This window comes from Anabas testudineus, chromosome 3 (genome assembly GCF_900324465.2).
Source record: "Anabas testudineus chromosome 3, fAnaTes1.2, whole genome shotgun sequence".
Taxonomy (NCBI): Eukaryota; Metazoa; Chordata; class Actinopteri; order Anabantiformes; family Anabantidae; genus Anabas; species Anabas testudineus.
In genome coordinates, this window is record NC_046612.1 from 14,396,710 (window position 1) to 14,419,461 (window position 22,752).

Here is a 22,752-nt window from a genome sequence, read left to right on the forward strand (position 1 = left end):
AAACAAAACTATTGACTATGCCTCCCATCCCTCCTGAATGTTGTGTAGGTCTAATCCATAGCTATAGGAAGTGCTTGCTTGAGGTTTATTGGTGCCAAAGGAAGTTCAACCAGTTATTCAAAAACTGTTTTACATACTTTTCCATCATCACTTTGTATATTTAAGGAGCTTGTTTAATAAAGACATGAAAGATCATGACTGTGTTTTATCAGCTTAGAAATATTGCATTTAAAGAGATTTTTTTATTTTGATTAAGCTCAGATCACAGTTTATGATCAATTTATGCAGAAAACCAGGACACTGCCACTGTATACAGAGTTGTAGTAGTACAATCATTTCAATATCAGTAATAACAATACTGTAATTTTGCAATTTCAAGCATGTCACCACCAGTGTGACTTGACAGAAGATATCTCCAGCAATGGAGCAATAACTCTTCTAACTCATCTGCAACTTAATGGAGGGAAAAAAACAGTACATACAGGGTTAACAACATTCACCAATTATGTGGCATGTTTCAAGTATAACATACACTGCTCAAAAAAATAAAAGGAATATGCCATGAAGGTCTGGATTCAGAATCATACTCAAAATAAAAATGGAAAACTCAGATCACAGGCTGATCTAACTTCTGTGAAAATTCCTCAAAACAAGTCAAAATGACGCTCAGTTATGTGTGTGGCCTCCACGTGTCTGTATGCACCCCCTACATCGTCTGGGCATGCTCTTGATGAGACGACGGATGTTCTGCTCGGGGATCCCCTCCCAGACCATCAGGGCATCAGTGAACTTCTGGATAGTCTGACCCTCATACCACTCTCATGGAGTCAGTTTCTGACAGTTTGAGCAGAAACAAGAACAATAGTGGCCTGCTGGAGGTCACTTCGTAGGGCTCTGGCAGTGCTCCTCCTCCTGGAATGATTATTTGTTCCCTTTATTTTTCGATCAGTGTATTTTAATCAGACAATTTTTGGATACAATCTATTATTTCTATTTTTTTTTATCTAAATGTACATGTGTAGTGTGTAGTAGCAGTGTTGGTAACTTTCAATAAATAAGACCACACTGTGTGTTATTAATATTAAATGAATACCAGTAAAATGTTAGACTAAATTAAGTCTTGTCTTTTGGTAGAGCATGATGCTACTATAGAGAACTAACTATATACCCGCCAGGGAGGCAGCCCTACAGTCCCACATCTTTGTATGCCACTGCCTGGCACATATTCCTCTTTAGGAGGTCTAGCACAGGGATTGGGACTGAATTTCTTCTGTTACTAAAGTTTTCTTTTCTCCAGATGTTATTCTACAGAACACTAGGCTCTCTTTTTTGTGGTTAGAGCCTGTCCAATTCATTCAAGAATGATATATGCATTCCTCAGCGGCTTACAACTAGCCGCAGTCCAACAGCTCAGGGTAGTTCTGCCAAAGGCAGGAAAGCTAGTAAAGTGGTTGCATTTATTTAACATTGGTTTAGAGAAAATAATAATAAAAAAGCTATGTAAGACACAATATCACAGTAGAAAATCACAAAAGATATTACTTGGCAGAGGGAGAAATATTTTTCCTCTTTCTGAGGAAACAAGAGTCTACAGCCGCTTTAGATTTGTCGTATTTCTGACCATCTGCAGTAAGAGCCCCTTTATGATTATCTGTAACAGAAGACAAAGCAAATAACTTCTGACTCAACACAACCCGGATCCCTCCTGCAGTTAGAAAACAAATAAACATGGCTCACGCTACGTAGACCTGGCAAATCCAGTCAGGAATTCCAAATAATCCTGGATTTATTTTCCATGAGGTATTTGGAGCAATCTTTGCAATGAAAGAGGTCAATTTTGCTTGGAAAGAGAAAAGTAATAGGTAAATATTTTCAAGGACGGTAGTCATATTTGAAATAGAATAACTTCCCTCTTCACCCTCTGCCCTCCATTTTCCAAACACATACAATGTACACATGCAAACACACACTTCCTCCACTTCTAAACATACACTAAGTTGTGTTGGAGATTCATATACAAACAGCTAGAGTTTAGAGAAGATTTATTTTTTTTTGACTGATCAGTTTTGCTCCCCTGCTGCAAGACCAACTGACACACTTGTTTATTTTTCCCATGCCCACTTTAAATTCCAGCATTTACCCCGTAACAGAAAAGGCCTGTGTGTGCCTGGGCAGGAGGACAAAAAGGTAGGAAAATATCAACAAGTCGTCATTTAAATCAGAACAAAACAGAAGAAAATGAGCTGCTAAGGAGAGTTTCTGCACCAGAAACCTTTCTTATGTGGCTTCAGGCAGCCTCCCAGCCAAATCTAATATGGATTTATATAAAAAGAAAGTGCTCAGTTTTACATAATGAATATTTAATCATGCATGGACCATGTAAAGCAATTTTGCTGAAATAATTGAAAGCAGACTTTGTCTCTAGGCTTGGAAAAAAAGGCAACAGCTAAAGTGTTGACCCAAAGGAGCCCAAAAAATCTCATGCTGGATTAAATGTTTACACTGCTGGCATACACTCTGATAAATGAGGTTAGGAATCTGGGGTGGAATCAATGGGTGTTAAATCTGCTGATACTTTCAGGGCAAAAGAACAGACAGATGTCTGATTGTGCGCATAACGCGTGCACTTGTTAGACAGCTCCACCTCGCATCCAGCAGCTGTCATTTCTACATGTTTCACACAGTAACTGTCTTTTTACTCCTTCCATAAGCCACAAGTAGAGAAGAAAAACACTTGTCTGTGGTTCATAAAATAGACAGACATTCTGTCTTTTGTACTATTATTTTTATATTGTAAGCAGTGACATAAGGGTTCACACAAGGGACCATATTTGACAGAAGGAGATCAGCTTCAGATATGCCATTTTCCAACATACAGACTTATACAGACTTCAGATTTTAATAAAGCACACAATAAATAAAACCAGTCATTGCCTGGCACTCAACTCACGGTCCACCAAACAAGACAAATTAACAATTTTTCAGTAAGAGAGCAAAGCCCAAGTACAGACTAGATAAATTAAAAGAGCATCATATGAGCAATATTACATTAAATATGATGCTTTGCAATGGCACAACTTATACTATTCACTCATTTGTAAATTATTCCCTCATAATACTATTAACAAAGAGACTGTGATTATATGGCTGCACAACCTCGGGTCATAGAAAAATACAAAAAAAAGCTAAACTTGAATGAAAAACGGGGGGAGGGGAGACATAAGCGGATTTGAAGGAAAGTGTTCACTTATGCAAAATAAAACAGGTTATCAGGTCTATTTGGTGATTCCCTGGCACCCTTAATAAATCAGCTTAGGGTGCAGCCTAACGGCTTCATTCGCCCTACAAATCTGTGCACTGCAATAACATGCGCCAGCGAGCACAGATTAATTTAATAACTCTTTAATATTCTCTATGAAAAAGAACAGGAGACCAGCGAGTCCAAAGCATATGGGTGGGTGGTGAAGGGGGATATCTGTGGAACAGGATATTGCTGCAGCAACAGATTGAATATTACGTAATGATGTCATTTATATTCCATTCAAAGTGCTAGCTTCCCAGTCTGGGAAGTCAAACAGAGCTGGGGATTTGTCTGTGGTAGAGAGCAATAGGGAGAGAAAGTGTTTGTGAGCATGAATAAGGACGAAGGTGAGCAAAGAGTATTACTGTACAAAGATAGTTCGTCTCAGTATTCATGACTGTGTCTGACTTAAGATGTAAACACCTAACTAAAAATGTCTAAAGTATACATGTTACTCTATTACCAACATCCTACCGTATCATTAAATAACACCCCACTCCGTCTACAAACAACATTCTTTAAGAATCACTTTTCTTATTTCCTATCTTGGCAGTCATCTGGCAATCCTTAAAATTCATCTTGCGACATCTGCAGCAGTCTTGACAGTTTAAGCTAAACAAACCAGTTAATCACTCAATGGATTACCTAAAGAAATGCATGGTCACAAAGCGGAAAACTAAGTTTTCTTGGCGAATAAAACTCTGGCTTTTTTGAGATATATGCTTTTCATAGTACAACAACAACATAATTTCTTTGGAAGGTAGCGAATCACTGTGAAAAGCCTACAAAAAATGCCATCTGTATCCCATTTTGTGCTAAAGATGATAAATGTCCTGCAATCAGCAAAACAAGGCATATCAAAATGACACGTCTGCATTGGAAACAAGTGCTGAACACATCAGATGGCGAAGTAGTGCATGGGGTGGAGGTGAAGCTTGGAGAGAATAAACAGAGCTTGCAGACGTTGTAATGAGAATTTGCTCCATTTGGCAGTAGCCCACAGCAAAGGTCTCCCATCTGTTTCCTATTGGAAAGGGAGTCAACAGTTTGGAGGGGAAAGGATGAAAAGAGAAATACATGAATGAACGGGCCGCAGTGACATCTTATGGCAGCAGCTGATAACACAGAGCTTTGTGTTCATTATGTTAAAAGGGCAAATATAGGGCATAAAGTAGAATATGCAAGAGTCACTGAGATCAAGAGATAAGTAGAATCTGCGTGTGGTAGACAAATGTATTTATATGAGAAAGAGAGACACTGACTTTTCTTCTAAAAGGTGCTGACTGACAGAGGTAAAGCATGACATAACAATATCAGAGCGCTGACAATAATGTTGTTTTTAGAGTCCAATATTTAAATTACTTTAGGATATGGAATAGTCTCAGCCTTGTGTTCGATTGAAGAAAGATCATGGGAGTTGTCGGACAGTGACAAAAGATTTGTTTGCATATCAAGTGATGGTCATTTGTGCAGGAAGATTAAACACTGAGGTCAATGTTGAACCTGTTAAAGCACTTGACAAAGAATGGCATTACAGTTGTTATTAATGTGTGTGCTTAAACTGGGTACACACGATCATGTTCTGTGTGTGTATGTGAGAATGTGTGTATTAAGGGGGCGTGAGAGGCTTTTAGCAAGATCAACAGGCAAAGCGGGTAAACGGGCTCAACACTGGCTATTACCTGTGGAGGATGTTACAGCTTTACATAGTACACAAGTACTGCCTTTAAATTTCAAACTGTGAAAGACCGATATTAAGAGATTTTCACAGGTCACAAAAAGACTCATCTCCACTACAAATACAGCTACATATGCCAAAGTGTATACATTTTTAGGTAAACATTACTTTTTTTGACTTTGCGTAGTAAGTCAGACATGCTGTATACACAATTTTACACGTACATGTAACATCATGTAACTATTATTCAGCAAACCTATCAGCACAATATTCACATACAATGTGTTTTATTTCGTTTTACCAACAATTTTCACTAATGGCAACTGCAGCTCTTTGTTAAACTTAAAGGAAAATGATCTCCTTACTTAATATTTATAGAAGTTCAACAGTTTTTTCATTTAACTAAGTGAATTATTTTTCTATAAACGTATCCAGAACAAACTCTGGTCTGAGGTGTCAAAGTCAAATGCTTTGTACACTGACCATGCACTCAACCACCTTCCCACAACTGCTGTGCAGTACAAGAATGTCGCATTTGTTGCCAGTGAACGTAATCCAAGTAGCAATTACGTTTATCCAAAACGTAGGCTTTAAGGCAGAGCAGTATAGTAGACTACAAAACATAATTTTAGAAGACAGGTTTGTATTTTGCTGTCAGTTCTTAAAGGTCCTGAGTATGTCTCATCTGTTAAATTCAATTACTGCAAAGTTTTTTAAATCACCACTGTGATAAAACTGTGTTGGCATTCACTCAACAAGGTAATGTCAAATGCAATAGTTATAGGCAACCGGTGCAACCTCAAAATTAAATGGGAAGCAAAGAACCCAGTACAGCTTCAAACCACCACTGTTTACTCTGAGCGCTCACACAAGCATGCACACGGCTGTACAAACACTGTTTGTTGACTCTGGAGGAGAAACAGGAGGTAGAAGGGGTGTTGATGTGGAAGAGGGTCATATATTTTCTAAGACAATGGTGGCAGAGAGTGTAATTTAGGAGGATCGATTTGGGGGAGGGGGGTTAACAATATATTACCCAAGACACCAATTATTATGTGTAAATATGCCCTTTGTTACAAATACATACACAATGGAAACTATTACCAATGTCTAAATACACTTGCCATATCGACATTTTCTATCTACACACACACACACAATTATAAAACTTAAGATAAAAGAAAAAAGCCCTGGTCTCATTGTCCCTTATCACACAAAACAATAAAGTGCATATCAGGCACAGCCTTCTAATTTAACCTCACCATTATGTCCATGTGAGACAAAACTAAAGCACAATACAGAATGACTGATAAAACAGGAGTCAAAGAAAAATCTCACTGAGCACGGAGATGAAAAAAGCTCTGCATTAAAAAGCATGTGTTGTTATTCTTTTCTATGTGTACCAGTGTGTAGATGAAATATAATCTAGAAAGTCTAGTTAAAGTATGACATTTGTGTTTGTACTCTTATCAGATGCTAAAATGTGCACAGCGATGTACAATACAGTGAGGCTGAATTTTACAAAGGAAACAATTGGTTTATACTCCGTTGTTATAATTACAAAGTAAACAACACAAATATACTGCACACATTGCAACATAATCTCCCAGGTATCTGCTCTTGCACATACTTGATTGGCCATCACTGCCACATTATCACCGCAGCAAAAGTTAAGTCAGGTTCAACTTTTTTGCCAAAGCCCTGTGTGACAAAACTCCCGCCGCGCCAAACTTTTGTTCTCATTATAGGAATGAGCAGATCAAGTATTTTTGGAGCCCTATTGTTGGTCTAAACAAAGCCACATTACATAAGACACACAAAGTATGACTAACAACCATGAAAACTGACTGGAACCATGATGCCTCCATCAGGACACCAGGGACATTTGTGTTCCTTATTCCCCGTGTCTCCTGAAAGTCTCAAGTGTTGTGTGTAATCCAACTCACAGAAAGTGTACACATAGATAGAAAAAGAGACCATAAGAGAATGGGTATTTTAATTTCCATTTGGCATAAATTTCATGTTTCTCTGAACTCTGGACAACAAATTTGTTGGACAGATCTACTAGTAACCAAGAATTTGTATCGCCAATGGCAAAGCGAGGTAACTGGTAACAATTTACATAAATATGTTTATGGAAACCCTGAATGATGCAGCCAGAAATAAAGACAAATGAACCAGTCTGATCTAGTATATCCAGTACACTCTGGCTATGGACAATAAGGACTTTGATTGTGTGCATCTTCCAAACCACAAAAAGTTCTGATGGACAAGCTGTATAATAAAGCTATGTAACAAATGGTCCAGTTTTACAAACAGACATTATATTTTTAATCTGTACTCACCTTTTCTTCTTTCTTATAGTTAGTGCCATCAGATGCTGGTTGGTTTCTGGGAGCCGTGTGTTTCAGAACACTTAGCCTAAAATTGACAGATACAAATATAAAATCAATGTATAATATATCATTTTAATTTTAATCATTCCTGTGAGATTTATTGCCTCAATACACTCCACAAAGTAACGTGCTGTGAAAACTTTTAAGTGTTTATTAATTGGGCCGAACCAAAAGACGAAGGTGAGCTAAGCTAGTTGTTAGCTTAATTAGCTAGTTAACGTTAGCTAGCTTAAGGTGACACAGTCAGTTGTTGCATCAGTAGGGTTGTTTACCTTCTCTTGGACGGACTTTTATCAGTTGTTTCTCCTGTAGTTACTTCTCCCTTCTCTCTCCCTAACATATTTTCTTTTAATTACCTTATTAAATCTCTTTCTCTTGACTTTATTCCCTCTCTCAGGCCCTGATCTTGACCACAATCAAATTAATGCAGGTGTGGATTAAACCATTTACTTCATGATGAAGGGGTGGAAGGAAACTCCAAATACATGTTACTGTCAATACAGTCATGACTTATGTTATTCTAACTGTGCAAACAAATAACAATACAATACAATATGATATAATTATATAGTACATAAATGTATTCATTATATGACATAATCATACGGACAGCATGATTCTTTCCCCCCCTGTTTACCTGTACATCACCATGTGTGTCACCATGTGTCTGTCACCATGTGTCTGTCAGCCTGTGTACATCCTGTGTACATCCTGTGTACATCCTGTGTACTGTCTGTAAACAACCAACCACTGGGTATCTGCAGCAGATTTGAGCCACACTGGAGGGAAAATCATCGTGAAAGTAAAAGCTACTAATATCAAACACTGTTTAGTAATCTCTCACTTTCACACTTAGCAGTACGCAAAAAGGTGACCGACCTATTACAGTGTACCAAAGCAAACACAAAGCAGTCCACAATGGATAAGAGGAGCTGTGTTTAAGCAGCCATTAGTGAGTGTTTGAGTTAAAGAAGCCATTTAGCAAAGCAGTGCTGTCATGTGGTATTTGCACCGACACAGCTTAAAGGCTGGCTTGTTAAACAAGCAGGGAAGGAAAGGTCAATATTTTCACAGGCAAGTGGGAGACACAAGGGTTGAGATTGGCTGATTGCCGTTTCCCACATTCTTAGCACTTCCAGCCAGTACTCAACAGGTTGGGCCACAAGACAGGACGGACACCCTGTGGACAAAACAAATCACGACAAGATGAAAAGATTACATTTGGACAATGTGTGTGAGAAGTAATGCGTTATCTTGGTGTTTACTGATTTGCAGTTTTTACATTTTAACATATTATGAGCCAATTATAAATAGATCAACAGCCGTCTACAGCTTTAAAGCTGTCAAACTGAGGACTGGAGATAATTTGATTTTGTTTGTCTATTGGGCCAACAATGAACATCAATAACAGAGCAGAGAGGTGGCACGTAGAGAAGTACATTTACTCAATTACTAAAGTGTTCATTTGCAGTGTTTGTACTTTAGAGCATGTACTCAGTACTTCAACTTGTAGTACAGAAACCTTTTAGGCAAATACTTGCACTTTTACTCGAGTACGTTTGTTTACCTCTGCAACCTTCTGGTACAGAGCTCTAACACCCGCCCTCACACCACTGAGATACATAAACACAGCAGATTGTATAGACATGGATGTTTTTATGCCTATTTCTATCATTTACAGATCACTTCTTTTCACCTACACATATCTGTACACATTGCAAGATAATACAAACAGAGTCAAACTGTACTGTATGTGTAAGTATAGTTTGTCAATGATGCTGAATCTGATTTTTTACTAAATATTGCTGGACCACTCTCCTAAAAGTGGCCCTTTTGAATACCGGAAAAATCCTTATAACAAGCACTCTCCAACCAATGTCACTTTTCAACGATCATCTCATTTAAATAGTTCCTCACTTCATATTGATTGGACTCTAAATTGCCAAAAAATAAATAAATGATTTATTGCTATAACTACTACTATCACTACTTTTTTGATTAGTCAGTTTGCTAAGTGCATATTAGCCATTAACAACATATTGCTGGATGTGTTTGCTGTGAAAATGCTGAATTTCCAATCTTAAGGAGACATTAATGACAGCTCATCATCCAGGCAGAAAAGTCATTCAGCAAATCAGTGACCTCATTATCCTGGTTGTCCAGGCATTCACTGTGAAATGAAACCAATGAGGCAGCAGAGCATCCTGGGAAGCACAAGTCAGTCGGTCAGCACAAAATGTCAGTGAATGAGTAGGTACAGCAATTTGTATGTTGGTGGATTATAAATCCATATTTGGTATTTTAAATAATAAATCACATCAGATTTAGCCCCAAGTAGATGCAAACCTGTATCTTAGGCATGGTAAATATTTTGATGTTTGAAGCACTTCTTCCCAAGTGAAACATGTTTAGAAATAGGTGACTTCAAAATGTATTTAGTTCCCTCTGCTGTTCACATTGTAAACTACAGGGTCCAAAAGAAAAGTCACCACCTTGATTTAACCAAGCAAATAGGTAAGACCACTGCATAATTACTGCATGGATGAGTATTTTTCAGCTCGCAACAAGTTATTGAACCCAAGCTTCTCATTTCTTAAACACCCATGTCTGAAGGCACATTCTGTGGTTGTGGAAAAGATGTTACTCTGTTTCAGAAGAGCCAAATTATTGGCATGAATAAAGCAAATAAAACATCTAAAGAGATTGATGAAACTACTAAAACTGGGTTAATCCAACGCATTATTAAAAACTGGAAGGATAGTGGGGAACCATCATCTTCGATGTGGTCGGACAAAGATCATAATTGGCGATCAATTAAACATTTGGTGAAATCACATCTTAAAAAAAAAAAAAAACAACAGTAGAACTCTAGGGTATGTTTAATAGTGGATGTAAGAACATTTCCACAAGCATAATGTGAAGAGAACTCAAGGAATTGGTACTAAACAGCTGTGTAGCCTTAAGAAAACCACTTGGCAGTGAGGCTAATCAGAAAAAAAGGCTTCAGTTTGCTCAGGAACATAAAGATTGGACTCTGGATCAATGGAAGAAGGTCATGTGGTCTGATGAGTCCAGATTTACCCTGTTCCAAAGTGATGGGCGCATCAGGGTAAGAAGAGAGGAGGGTGAAGTGATGTATCCATCATGTCTAGTGCCTACTGTACAAGCCTGTGGGGGCAGTGTTATGATCTGTTATTGCTGCAGTTGAACAGGTCTAGGTTCAGCAACATTATGTGTCCAAAGAATGAGGTCAGCTGACTACCTGAATATACTGAATGAACAGGTTATTCCATCAATGGAATGACTTTTTCTTTCCTGATGTCACAGGCATATTCCAAAATGACAATGCCAGGATTCATCAGCAGCACAAACTTTACCTTAAGTTGCAATTTGACATTGGATAAAAGCCACAATGACCTAAAAGCATTTTATACAACTCTCTTGGCAAATAGGTTTATACAGAGACATAATTTCCAGCAGTTTTATAAACTTTTTTTCATTACACTAGATAAATTAATTTAAACAAATAATATAAACTGCATTTGTTTGCCTTGTTTTTTACTTAACCAGTCTCTAACTTTATAATACAGTGGTGGTGGAATCAATTTACCCCAGTTTCAAAATTACGATCAACTGAACAAACCCTCATAACTTGATAAATAATAAAATATGTATTGCAAATGCTCAAGGCCTTAAAGATCTTCTGTCTTCAAGAAATTACTATGACAAGGCTTGGTGATTAAATAAATTTAATGCCACCAAAAAAAGTAGTAGTATGCTACATATCTTAGGAGTTGTATCAATAAACAGAAGTAAAAAGAAAAAAAAGGCTTTATAATAATTATTTACAGGTAATCAGAAATAAAGTTCAGCAAAACCTACATTACAACTCAATATTTACAGCTTAAACTCTACACAGCTGTGCTCTGTACTCCATCTTTTGTATTAAATCATATGGTCAGTGTAACATCCACTAAATGAATGGCCTTGGAGAAAAAAAGAAGAAATTACAAAATAAAGCAAAAAATGTTCTATACCTCCTATATTCTAATCTTTGTTTGGGCAGAGGTAAAGGCATTGATGATACTGATAAAACATTAAAAATATTGGTTAACAATAATCAGGCTATTTAAAATGTCCATGTTTTTCAGAAGTAATAATTCAAAAATGACACTAATCCAGCATATTATAACTGAAATAATCTGCAGTGTTTAGAAAGTATCATTTCAGCTATAGTTTAATTGTAATTGCACACTAATGATTTGTAGTCAGGTCAGACATAATAGAAAAATACTCTGACTCTGTAAAAGATGCATAGTTTCATGTGGCGTTCATTTGACCTTCCGATAATCGAGCAACATGTTGCATCTTTGTCAAGAATAAAAACAAAAACTTTCTGTGAATGTTGAACGTTTCAGGGTTTTCTGCGTCTGAAAGGAAAAAAAACACAAAACACAAAAAGTCACCCAAAATTATTAACACGTTAATATGTGGTTATCTAGTTCAAACAAACAAACACATTTATTTATTTGCTTACTTTTGATACCCATAGCTTGAACTTGTGTTTGCCACTGGAGCCTGATGGGAGGAAAAGGTTGAAATTAATTAAAGGTAAACACATTCATCAAATAATTTAATTTTAAACTAAAAATAGGCTAAATAGTATCAGTTAAAACAGATTATTACGTAAACTGTACACATGACCAGAAAAAACAAACCATCTTATATTTTGTTCTATTTTTTTATTTAATTAAAAGCCTACCCTGTTTTCTATGTCCACCATTTGAGAAGGTCCTTCCTCCGACCCTGATCGCCTCTTGCGGCTAAAATAAAAGAGGATCTGTGTCAGTTCTCAGAACACCACATATAGACAAATCTGATGCACAGTAGGTGTAAAAAACACATTACGGTAACACAAAACACAAATTAAATATTACGGTTATGGTAAAGTTAATATTTAGTATTAAAACTAAACTTAAAGCAAAGCATTTGGTAACCCTATGTTAAGTAATGTATTAATGCTCTGTACAGACATGTAGAAACACTACATTTTTTAGTTCTGAAGAATTTGCGCAAATACTATACCTTGATGCTGTTGGGCACTCCTGTTTTAGTGTCTCAATGTCAGTAAACTGCACAGCTTGACCTCCACCTCTTGTCTTAAAAACATTGCCCTAGTAAAACAAAACAAAACAAAAACTCACATATGTCTAAAAGGAAAAGAAACTTGTTCACAATCAACAGCGCAAATGGAGAGTCCCGTTATTATCTACAACAGGAGCCCAGTGTGAAATCAAACACAATGTGATTAAGTCAAATTCATGCAAGATATAAAATAATCAGAAGCCTCAAATTAAGCAATTATGTCATTTTACCTTGATTAATTTGGTCTCGATTTCCCCGTCGGAGGCAAGCTCCTGATGTCTAAGAACATACTTGTGGCATTTAGACAGAGCTTTCTCGTTAGGGGTCGACACCGTGATTGCATTTGGTATGATTGGCTGCATGACAGTTTCTAGGTCCAAATTAGAAGAGGGTTTGTGGTCTACCCATTTCTCCCCACCCGCAGAGTGTGACCGCCTGTGCATTGGATGAACTGGGACGGCCGTCTGGTCGTCCCAATGTGGGAAAGACAAACCATAAAGTTATTCACATGTGACACCAGCAGGGACTATTTAGAGTTTATTGTGGGTTAGTAGTGACGAGGTCTGATCATTAACAGTATGTTAGTTTATACTGGAAATAAATGCACTACTGGAAGTCACAGAGCAACCCAGAGTAGAGTCAAATCACACCCCAAACAAACAATATTACAGCCTTCCAGTAATACAAAAATCCCCACTGTGTTGAAAATAGCCCAGTGGAATAAGAAGTAGCATGCAAAGCAGGAAGCAAAAGTATATGCAACATAAGTGTTATTTTAGACTTGGGGGGGACGTATTCTAAAGCAGAGGTGACAGAGTACATAGAGAAGTCTGTAACCATGGAAGGGAAAGGCAAACAACTAATTCCTCCAACAAAAGGAACTATGTACAAAACGGCTTTCTAACTCTAAACCACAGTCAGAAACGCAGACAGACATAACTAAATGACCACATCTTTTTGAGCAAATGTCAGACAGGTACTGAATGTGTTTCTGTTAGCCAAGTACACCAACAATCAGTGTCATGTCAAAACACTGCATGTAAAGACTACTCAGTCCTTTACATTGCTGCTGTATGTTGACACTGATGATGTTTTTGGTTTTGTTAAAGGTGTTTTCCTGTAACCATTTTAGGCCTACTTTTTATAAATTGTGATTATTGATAAACATGTAACCGTCTGCATCAGTGAAATATGGCTGCAACCAGATGGTGGAGGTGTGTGTTCTAGGGACATATGATCATCAGTACACGGAGAAGCAAGCCTAGCGAGCCCCTAGCAAAAGAAAAAACTACAAAGTAACTACTCATAAAATATGAAGTATGAAGCAAGCTAAGAGGAAGCAGAAGAACAGATTTTACTTAGAGTCCTGATATGACTAACATTAGGCTACTTCTGCAGTTTTCTACTGAATTTTAAAAACAAGCAGACATCTACTGATAACATTCTGGGTTAACATCTACACCAAGGCGAAGTTTAAACTACTGGCTTGCCGAGAAAAAAAATATTCTAGTCTCTCACACAGACTAACCCTTGTGCCTGCCTCTAGGTCTAGCCCATAGACAAGAGTTGTAGAAGGGGCCTCAGTGTCTGGGGCCCAGCGTTGGCCTCTCCTGCGACCCACGCTGCTGGTGCTGTGAAATGGGGCAGGAGTCCGGCTCCTGCACTGGGGAGAACCGGGATGTCGAGCCTGACTGCTTGAGTCTACAGGGAACCTCTGCTCCCACTTAGAAATGCTGGAGGCCACTGAAGGATAAGCTGAAGAGGAGGGGGAGGAGGGAGAAGAGGTGGTAGGATAAGGGTCCTGCACTGCCCTAACACTGGCTTGATTTTGGTGAGAAGGAGTTTGGCTGAAGTCCTGAAAGTGATGAGGGAATGGGACCACAAACTGTGGATGTTAGGAGTCAGACTCAAACACAAATACACAACATGTGTCATACACAAGCTGCATGAAGTACAGTAAAGTTGAAAATGATCACAATAATCAGAGGCATGAAGAATTTCCATGTTAAATCAAGTTTCATATCAGAGCGATGCATTAGGTAGTATTACAGACTAAATGACTCACAGGACGTGGTGATGGTGAGGCAGACCTCTTCTGGGCAATGTTACGATCTCTCTCCCTCGTGGGCCTCTCTGGACGCTCAGTGGAGGAGCTGGCACCACTGTTGCTCTCTGTCACTATGGCTTTGAGCTGCTTCAGCTTTTCATCCTTCACCCACAACTTGTTCTGCATCTCCAGCTGCTTGGCGTTCACCCGCCTCTCCTAATTAGTCAGAGCAGCAGGTATATAAGGTCTTTTTGGTAAAGGTAAAACGTACAATAGTTGATATATTTATGTTGATGAAATTTGCACTAAGTACACTTTGTAGTACCCAGTACTTTTAAAATTGGCTTTAGTAGTAACAGTTTGAAGTTACATCAAATCAAAAGTGTCCTTTGCTTTAATAAATAAAGAAGATAAGAAAATAAACTATAGTATGATGTTTGCTACTTTTTTATTATTATTTTTTAACTGTGTTGCATTATTGTACTTCTACCATCTCTAATAAGTAATAATAATAATAACACAAACATGCATGTTCACCTCCACTCATGTAACTTATTGGCAAGTATGTTACCACATCGTCCAGCTACTGTCAATTATTCCACTTACACACTCCTTCTCCCACTTGAGTTTGGTGTCTGTCACAATGCCCTGCATGCGTTGCTCCGCCCGCCTCCTCTCTGACAGCTCTCTGTGCAGCCTCTGTTCTCGGCTCTCCAGCTCTTGCTGAAGTGATCGCTTGTCCTGCTCATACATTTCTGTTGTCTTTTGCAGAATATCAATCTGAGGAGGAGAGACAGTGGTGTGAGAAGTTAAAACGGCACTAGTTCAAGCTTCTTTCTCTTAAAAATATTTCTGTTTGCATTTGCTTTTGTAAAAATGTTGAAAAGAGCATAGTTTTCCATGTGAAAGAGACAACACCTTGTATTCCAGAGTTTTGGATTTTTTCTCTAATCGTTCTATCTCCGTCTTCTGGTTAATAATGACTTTGTCCTTCTCATTCAATCTGCTTCGTTGATCATGGAGGAAGGTCTCCTTCGAGTTGAGCTGACTGTCAAACTGCTGAACCATGGACTTCAGTGTATTTGCTGTAGCAGAAAACACAATATTGTAAGCCTTTCATCATGTAGCTTGAAATATTCAAGCACACTGCGCCATATTTCTTTCAAGCAGACAATAAAATAAATTCATTATTAATTCAACAGGATAAGTTTCCATACCAAATCAAGTCCTGAAATCAGCTATAAATAATGCTGTCCTGAATATAATTTGTGGTATAAAAAATGCCTGTACCAGTTTTGTCAATCTGCCCCATCATCATCTGACGAATTTGATGCCTCCTTTCCAAAACCTCAATCAGACGGGGCAGTGTCTGATCATCAGCTGGGTCCACCACATCACAAGGGGGCAGCACTGGAAGGTTTTCTATGAGCCGATCCAGAATAACTGGGTCATCTAACGTGAGAGTGTAAACACATCATGACAAGACTTGAGTAAAATTAAAACAAAAGTAACATAAACATTAAACAGTTACATTTCTTAAATGCATATGTCCCATCTAAGAATACAACTTGGCATGTGTACAATCAACCAGTAGTACAGAAGTCAGGAGTCACTTAGCACCATTAATAGGACCTCCACGCTCTTCCAGCCGACGAGACAACTCATCTTTGAAGGCCTGGTTTCTGTGTCTGCGTCCTGCAGCAAGGCCACAGATGGGCCGGTCCACCGGCCGCGCCACCTCCACCTCCTGGGTCATCTCAGCAAATCGCATCACGAGCTGCAGCACAGAAAATGCAGTTGTCTATTAGAAATAAACTCCCCAGTTCCTTCAAAGCACCTAACTGTGTTCCAAATAACTTAAAAGGAAAACTGCACAATGGGGCAAAACAACAAAACAGTGAAATTATATTTTAGAAATTATAGCAAGAAGCTGTTGTTAATCTTTTCAAAGTTTGGAATTTGGGGAATATTGGGAATAAGTGGGAATAAATGGACCAGGTTTTACACGGAATCATTCTGCAACATAAATACAATGTCTTACCATAGTTTCTTCATAATCATCAGCCTTTGGGTTGACACAGACAATCATCCTGACTTTTCCTTCACCATCAAAGTAGTTTTTAAACAGATGTGTAACTTTAGAGTCCCTGTATGGCACCATCTGGAAGACAATAACAGCTTGTGTGAAACTGCAGCTAGTGAAAATTATCAATGATAAGGATTTAGAAAAAAACTACACAGAAAAAAAGGAACAATAATTTAATTTAAGTATGAATTATTTTAAGTATGATGCACAGATTATAGAGGACTCGCCTTATTAGTTCCACACATCTGGTTTTCACGCAGGACTTCCATACATGTGCGCAGTGTCATCAAGGACTGATTAATATTACCTGTGAATGAGACATTAAAACCATTTAGTGTGTGAACAAACACTTTAACAAAATACTACTGTTAAAATGATGGGATCACTTAGAAATGTCTTTTCTGAAAGAAATCAAACTTTAAGACATCAAATAGTTAAAAAATACAGTGTAGACATCATTAACATTGTAAAAATTACTATCACACCTGGAGAACGGTGTTGTTTTATGGAATATCTACATAAGTGTACAGATGCTCTTTATCAGCAAACATTAGTCTTGTGTTCCAAAGACATGTTTTGGTTACTAAGGTTATCATCAGAAACCCATTCTACACTGAAATAACTTCTCAACATCTTACGTAAAGGTTATATGAAAACTTGACCACAGGTAATGAACAAACCTGCTTCACGAAGACGGCTTCCCTCTGCTTTAGTTCTGCTGGTGCGTTCACTGCCCGCCAGGTCAACCAGGCACAGCTGGCTCACGTTTACCTGGTTTTTGTCCTGTGTTTCAACAGTGTACATCAAAATTTATTAGACTTTTTTGTGAAACAGGATGTGTATTCTGTCTTATTTTTCTTTATAGATTGTGATTTCTTTAATTAATAACCTTTTTTTCTTCTTCTTTATCTCATGTCACAAATTCATCTCAAAGTGAAAACATCTTTATAAAGTCATCTAAATTAATTAAAATTACTAGCCATAAAATTTAATGACTGCATAGGTATACATCCCCTTTAAACTAACTCACAGGCTCAATGTTGTTATTGCTGCCAAATACTGACTTAAAGGTGGAAAAAATGAAAAAAGAAAAAAAAAAAGGTTACTTATATATATATAATAGCATCTTTTTTTATTTGATCCATGAAAAAAATGTATAAAGACGATAAAAGTTAAAATTCAAGTATACCTGGAGAATGTGGTCCCCATCGGCATCAAGTGGTGCCTGGACCAGCTTTACTGTGAACACACTGTGGGAGCGACTGGATTCGCGGTTCAGTTGAGTGTTGGCTATTCTCCTTTTCTTTTGTCCTGGATACAGCGAAGATCATTAACAGTGTCTGACATTAACAGAAGCTGTTAAGGTCAAATGATTTCAATGAAGCCAACCGATTTATTGATGTGTCCCATTATTTCTGCCGATTTGATTCGTAAACTGAACATTAACACTGATAATTGTCACTGGAAGCAATATCTCAGATTTGCCCTTTTCCACATCAGCAGTAAAAGCTCTGCATTGATAAACTGTTTAATGATCATTTTAATGACTAGTTAATGACTATCAAACTATCTTGATGGTTTCCATCATCAGATGACACAAATTCCACTCACCCTTCCAAAAGACTTCAAAAGCCTCCTCTGTGGATTTTACTTCAACTTCTGTACAGCCAGCCACATACATGTTGTGATTCTGATCTTCACGGAGGATCTTGGATTGAGGCGGTCTGAAGCAAGTTAATAGGGAAAATAAATAAATAAATAAATCAAAATTCATCTGTAACACACTGATGTGTCACTTTAGTGAGACAAGCAAAAGCAAAACCAAATACTTTATGTTAATGTTAACACCAAAGTGAAATACGGGGGCCATACAACATATTCAGGGGTTCAGACACATGCACAACAGGTTTTAATGACAGGGTTAGGGTCATTCAGAGACATTTTATGTCTCCACACTAACAGCAGCAGCAGAGAGCAGATAGTTAAAGACAACAGCCACCAAAACGACTCAAAGCTAGTTAGTTACACCTATGATTTACAGGGCTTTGGGGTAATAGGATGGAAATGTACTGACGAGCTACTTGACATATCAGCTACAGCTGAGATACGACTACAAATAGACAGAATGCTGGCCACGTACATGAACTCATTGTTTTGTACAGGCGTGCCTCCACTGAGCCACCTAACAAAAACAGGACTTTTTAAAAGTACATCTTGTCAACAGAACTAAAAAGCAAAAAATGCTATGTCACAATCAACTTCATTCAGCAAACGCTATACTGTACAGTGAGGGTGTAACAATTGCGCAGTTCGGTTCAGAACAAATTTTGTAGCCACAGTTAATTTCAGCTTTCAGTTTTTGGTATTGGGGTCTTTCTTAACACTGATAACTTAGACTTGTACTGTCGCTGAATGCACAGAAGCAGCAACTGCTAGACCGCTAATGTTAATCTTAAGTTTTAATATGCAGGAGACTCCAATGTGAGAAAGGTGAGTGGTTTCCAAAAGACTGGGATCAGGTTGGGTGGTGGTTTGCTGGACACCAATTTCAGTGTCAGTTTCAGAAGCCTTACACCCCGTCTGTATGTGGAGCATGGCCTATTAGGTGTTAACACAAACATGTGGCTAAAATTCCAAAACATTAGTAGTGCACATTGATAAGGTGTGACTGTAGCTGTGAAAATGTCACACGTGAAAAGCCTCTTACTTTGGTCTGATTGGGTCAAATGGCACATCCTCAAGGAGATCATAGATATAGTTGTTGTAGATCTCGATGTAGGACACAAACACGCTGTAACAACAGTCTTCATCCACATTCTCAAATTTACATGCATCGTCCAAGTTTATCATATCTGCAAACTCTGGGTCAGCTTTCTGCCTAAAAGAGGTAAAGAAGAACAAAAAATCCTCTGTCATTTTATCAGTACTTGTAAACACAGTGAAAGAGTAAGAGTACCAAGCATGATAAAATAAAGTACTATTAAGTACCTTGAGGATGGCGTTTTGGGCACAGACTGTTGACTGTCTCGCTTCTGTCTCTCCAGTAGAGCATCAACTTGACTCTGGATCTCCATCCCATTTTTGTCATCTGGTTTAAAGACCTATGTAGTAAAGATTTAAAATATATGAAGTAAATATTCCTTCCTGCCCAAAAAAAGTATAACTTAATAAAAGTAAAGCTGTGTAAACAAAGTCGTACAAATCTTTTGGCCTGAAAGGGGCCGATGCTGTTGAAGAGCATGTCCAAGGAACGAGGGAGAAGTCCACCTTCCCCAGGTGAGCCGGTCATGGTGAAGGTCTTACCACTCCCAGTAACACCATATGTAAACAACAGTCCTACAAATATCACAATTAACAAAAGAGAGGACACACACGCACACGCACACAAGTAGTCAAATAAAACAGGTATAGCATTTAATAATAAAGCATGTTTTATTTAGACAACGCTGTCTGAAAAGCAGTCAATATTTAAAATGGGGAATCTGGAATTTGAAAATGTTTGACAGTTTTACTTGACAATAGTCAATGATTCATCATTTATCTATACTGTTTAAAATGATGATGATGATTTTTTTTTTTTTTATTAGTCCTTTTAGCAATAAAGATAATGAACAGTCCATTTAGGGGGACCGATAGTGTACATTTTACATTTCAAAACTCAAACTCAAGAAGTCTTTAATTCACTTACCATTCTTACAGCGAATAAGGTCCTCCACCAGTGGCTTAGCAATATCTTCAAATAGCTCCAGCTGAGTGGTATTAATACCAAATACCTTTTTGAAGGTGTACTGTGTCTAAAGGATGAAGAAAGAACATAAAGACCACATGAACGGTACTCAACAGATTAGAGAAAGTAAGAGACAATATTAGTATCATGATTGGTCCAGTCAGTGTCGAAGAAACTACTAACGAATACAATTAACATTTATAGATTTTTTTGTGAGAACTGCTAAAACCCTCCAGGGTCATTTGATAAGATTAACTCAGTACAAATCTAAAATACTAGAAATATTTCAATTATGGGGTCCATTTATTTTTCCTGTTTACGTGGTTGATTTGACAATAGCTTGTGAAAGTACAGATGGTCAATTTCCTTTACACTTGCCTCTTTATACTCCCCATTCCGGTTGGCTTTAAGACCATTAGGAGCATGCAGCTGGATAGTGCTGCTGCTGATCATTTCAACACAACATTCCTCATCTTCTCCTCCAAGTGGTCGTATTCTGCAGTATACCTACACAGTAAACAAAAAACATGTTTGTCAATTTTTTTTTATTTCTACTGAGAGCAGTTTGAGCATGGAGGTAATAAGCAGTGTTCACTTACTCCAACAGGATCTTTTTCTATGTTGGCCTTCTTTGGGCCTGGCCTCCGAGGCGTCTTCCCCTTGCTTAGTGATAAACAAAAACAAAACACAAAACCTTTATGCTACATTGAATTTACTGTTGGATACATTCTCTGTTATTTCACATCAGTAACCCTACACGACATAGCCAAATTTATGTGGACGGCTGAACATTCATTTGGCTTACATGAGGCCACAGGTCAGACAGGCTCATCACAGTGCCCCCATACCTTTAGTCGTATATTGTAATTAAATTTGCGACATGTCCAATCTACTCTGTTCCTAACTCTAAGTTGTCACTAATTAAAACTCCCTCCCTACTCTAAAATAGGTTTTTTTCAAAGTGTCAGTTCAGCTGACATGATGTCATCTAGCTCCTTATACTATGGAGAAAGAAGTCTCCTCAAGATAACATAATCTGACAAAATATGAACGAGTTTGGAAGTAGAAAGCAGTAAGATATTTGCTTGCAGAAGTTATAAATCAGTGAAATCTCCTTTTAAGATTTCAAAGCACATAGATTAAGATACTGTACTGATGTTGGAGACAGGTTGTAGCTCTTGGGTGCCATGTCCAGAGCCTCTGTTTGAAACGACTATTAACATTTCTTGTAAGAACGTCGAACTACTACAAAGACATGAAAAACCACTACGAAAACACAGACCCTCTGTCTGTATCCGTAACATTATTCTGTGTACTTTATTATTACTTTACTTTTAATGAGACACCAAACTTCCTCAGACATATTTCTACACAAAAGCACCGATGTCTCATATATACCGTGACCGAAACATCTGTATACATTTAATTGTAGAGTGAATCCTGATCTCACAGATAAAGAGTATCTATGTATTAATATTTAACCATATATCAACGCCAAACAGCCACCAGACAGTCAAATGGTGTAAAGTTGGCAAAACGGCGAGCTAGGCTAACGCTAACAAGCTAACTAACAGTTAACCAAGCTAACCCCGACATTACCCTGACGACTTATTTCTAGACAACAACTGCAAGCAAGTTATGTTAGTTACATGAAAAATGCTACTAGTACATGCTGTAATTGGAGATTATTACTTATGGTCCAGGATAAATGTAAAATACAGTAGTACTCACCCTAATCTCTGCATTATTGCTGATGTTTAGCGCCTCTTCGCGATTTGAAAAATTCCCTCTAGTGAGACGAACTTCCGACCAACAGAGATTTCAACCAATCAGAGAGCAGACAGAGAGTTCGTAAGCGGAAGTCCCGCCCCCACCATTCGACCCTGTGTTACTGCTCCTGGATCAGCTGATTCTCTGGTGTCAGGTGTAAAATAAGTAAGTACATTTTCTTTCCACAGTATTTCTGATACTTCATACAGAAACATCCCCTCATTTTAGAGGAATATTATACTTTTACTCCAGTGCATTTATTTGATAACTTTAGTTACTAGTTAGCAAAAAATAACAATATACTCAAAAGATTGTAATGGTTCCTGATGTGAAGATTCAAAAGGATTCTCAAAACATCCTCCAAATAGCATGAGTTTGTTAAAATAAGTCAGTCTTCGCAGCTTAAAACATTAAAACCACAAATATATTAATGCATCAATAATTAGCATATTTCATTATGTGTAATGAGCCAAGTGTTTTTGAGCTAATGTTTTTGTATTATTATCACTGTGAATGCAGGACTTAAATTAGTAAATGGGTATTTCTATGCTGTGGTATGGGCTTATTTTGCTTAAGTATGTGATGTGAATAGGCTACTTCTT

At 37.8% G+C, this 22,752-nt stretch overlaps 1 protein-coding gene and 1 long non-coding RNA gene across 5 annotated transcripts in view; both read right to left on the bottom strand.

Moving 5' to 3' along the window:
* The window catches only part of LOC113174787, a 96,419-nt gene extending 88,633 nt beyond the window's left edge, over positions 1-7,786 (bottom strand). Inside the window, exons 1-2 of the long non-coding RNA XR_003299914.1 lie at positions 7,648-7,786; positions 7,325-7,400 (exon numbers count right to left, since the gene is read on the bottom strand). This is a non-coding gene — a long non-coding RNA (uncharacterized LOC113174787). The remainder of the gene's footprint in view (positions 1-7,324; positions 7,401-7,647) is intronic.
* Positions 7,787-11,047: 3,261 nt separating this feature from the next.
* Positions 11,048-22,177, bottom strand: LOC113174737 (kinesin-like protein KIF23). 4 transcript variants are annotated; one of them, XM_026378849.1, is made up of 23 exons: positions 22,112-22,177; positions 20,980-21,043; positions 20,759-20,887; positions 20,342-20,447; positions 19,853-19,989; positions 19,642-19,754; positions 19,361-19,531; positions 18,265-18,377; positions 17,843-17,964; positions 17,334-17,436; positions 16,881-16,960; positions 16,609-16,728; positions 16,188-16,344; positions 15,858-16,019; positions 15,486-15,652; positions 15,174-15,347; positions 14,586-14,783; positions 14,049-14,375; positions 12,751-12,984; positions 12,461-12,549; positions 12,138-12,198; positions 11,913-11,953; positions 11,048-11,805 (listed from the first exon to the last, which is right to left on the bottom strand). In XM_026378849.1, the coding sequence occupies exons 1-23, from the start codon at positions 22,123-22,125 to the stop codon at positions 11,790-11,792; spliced, it is 2,898 nt and encodes a 965-aa protein (XP_026234634.1). In that variant the 5' UTR covers positions 22,126-22,177; the 3' UTR covers positions 11,048-11,789. The 4 variants fall into 4 exon arrangements, with proteins under 4 accessions (XP_026234634.1, XP_026234633.1, XP_026234636.1 ...); XM_026378848.1 differs by having other exon boundaries at positions 14,049-14,405; XM_026378850.1 differs by lacking the exon at positions 14,049-14,375 and having other exon boundaries at positions 11,050-11,805.
* Positions 22,178-22,752: the final 575 nt, after the last annotated feature.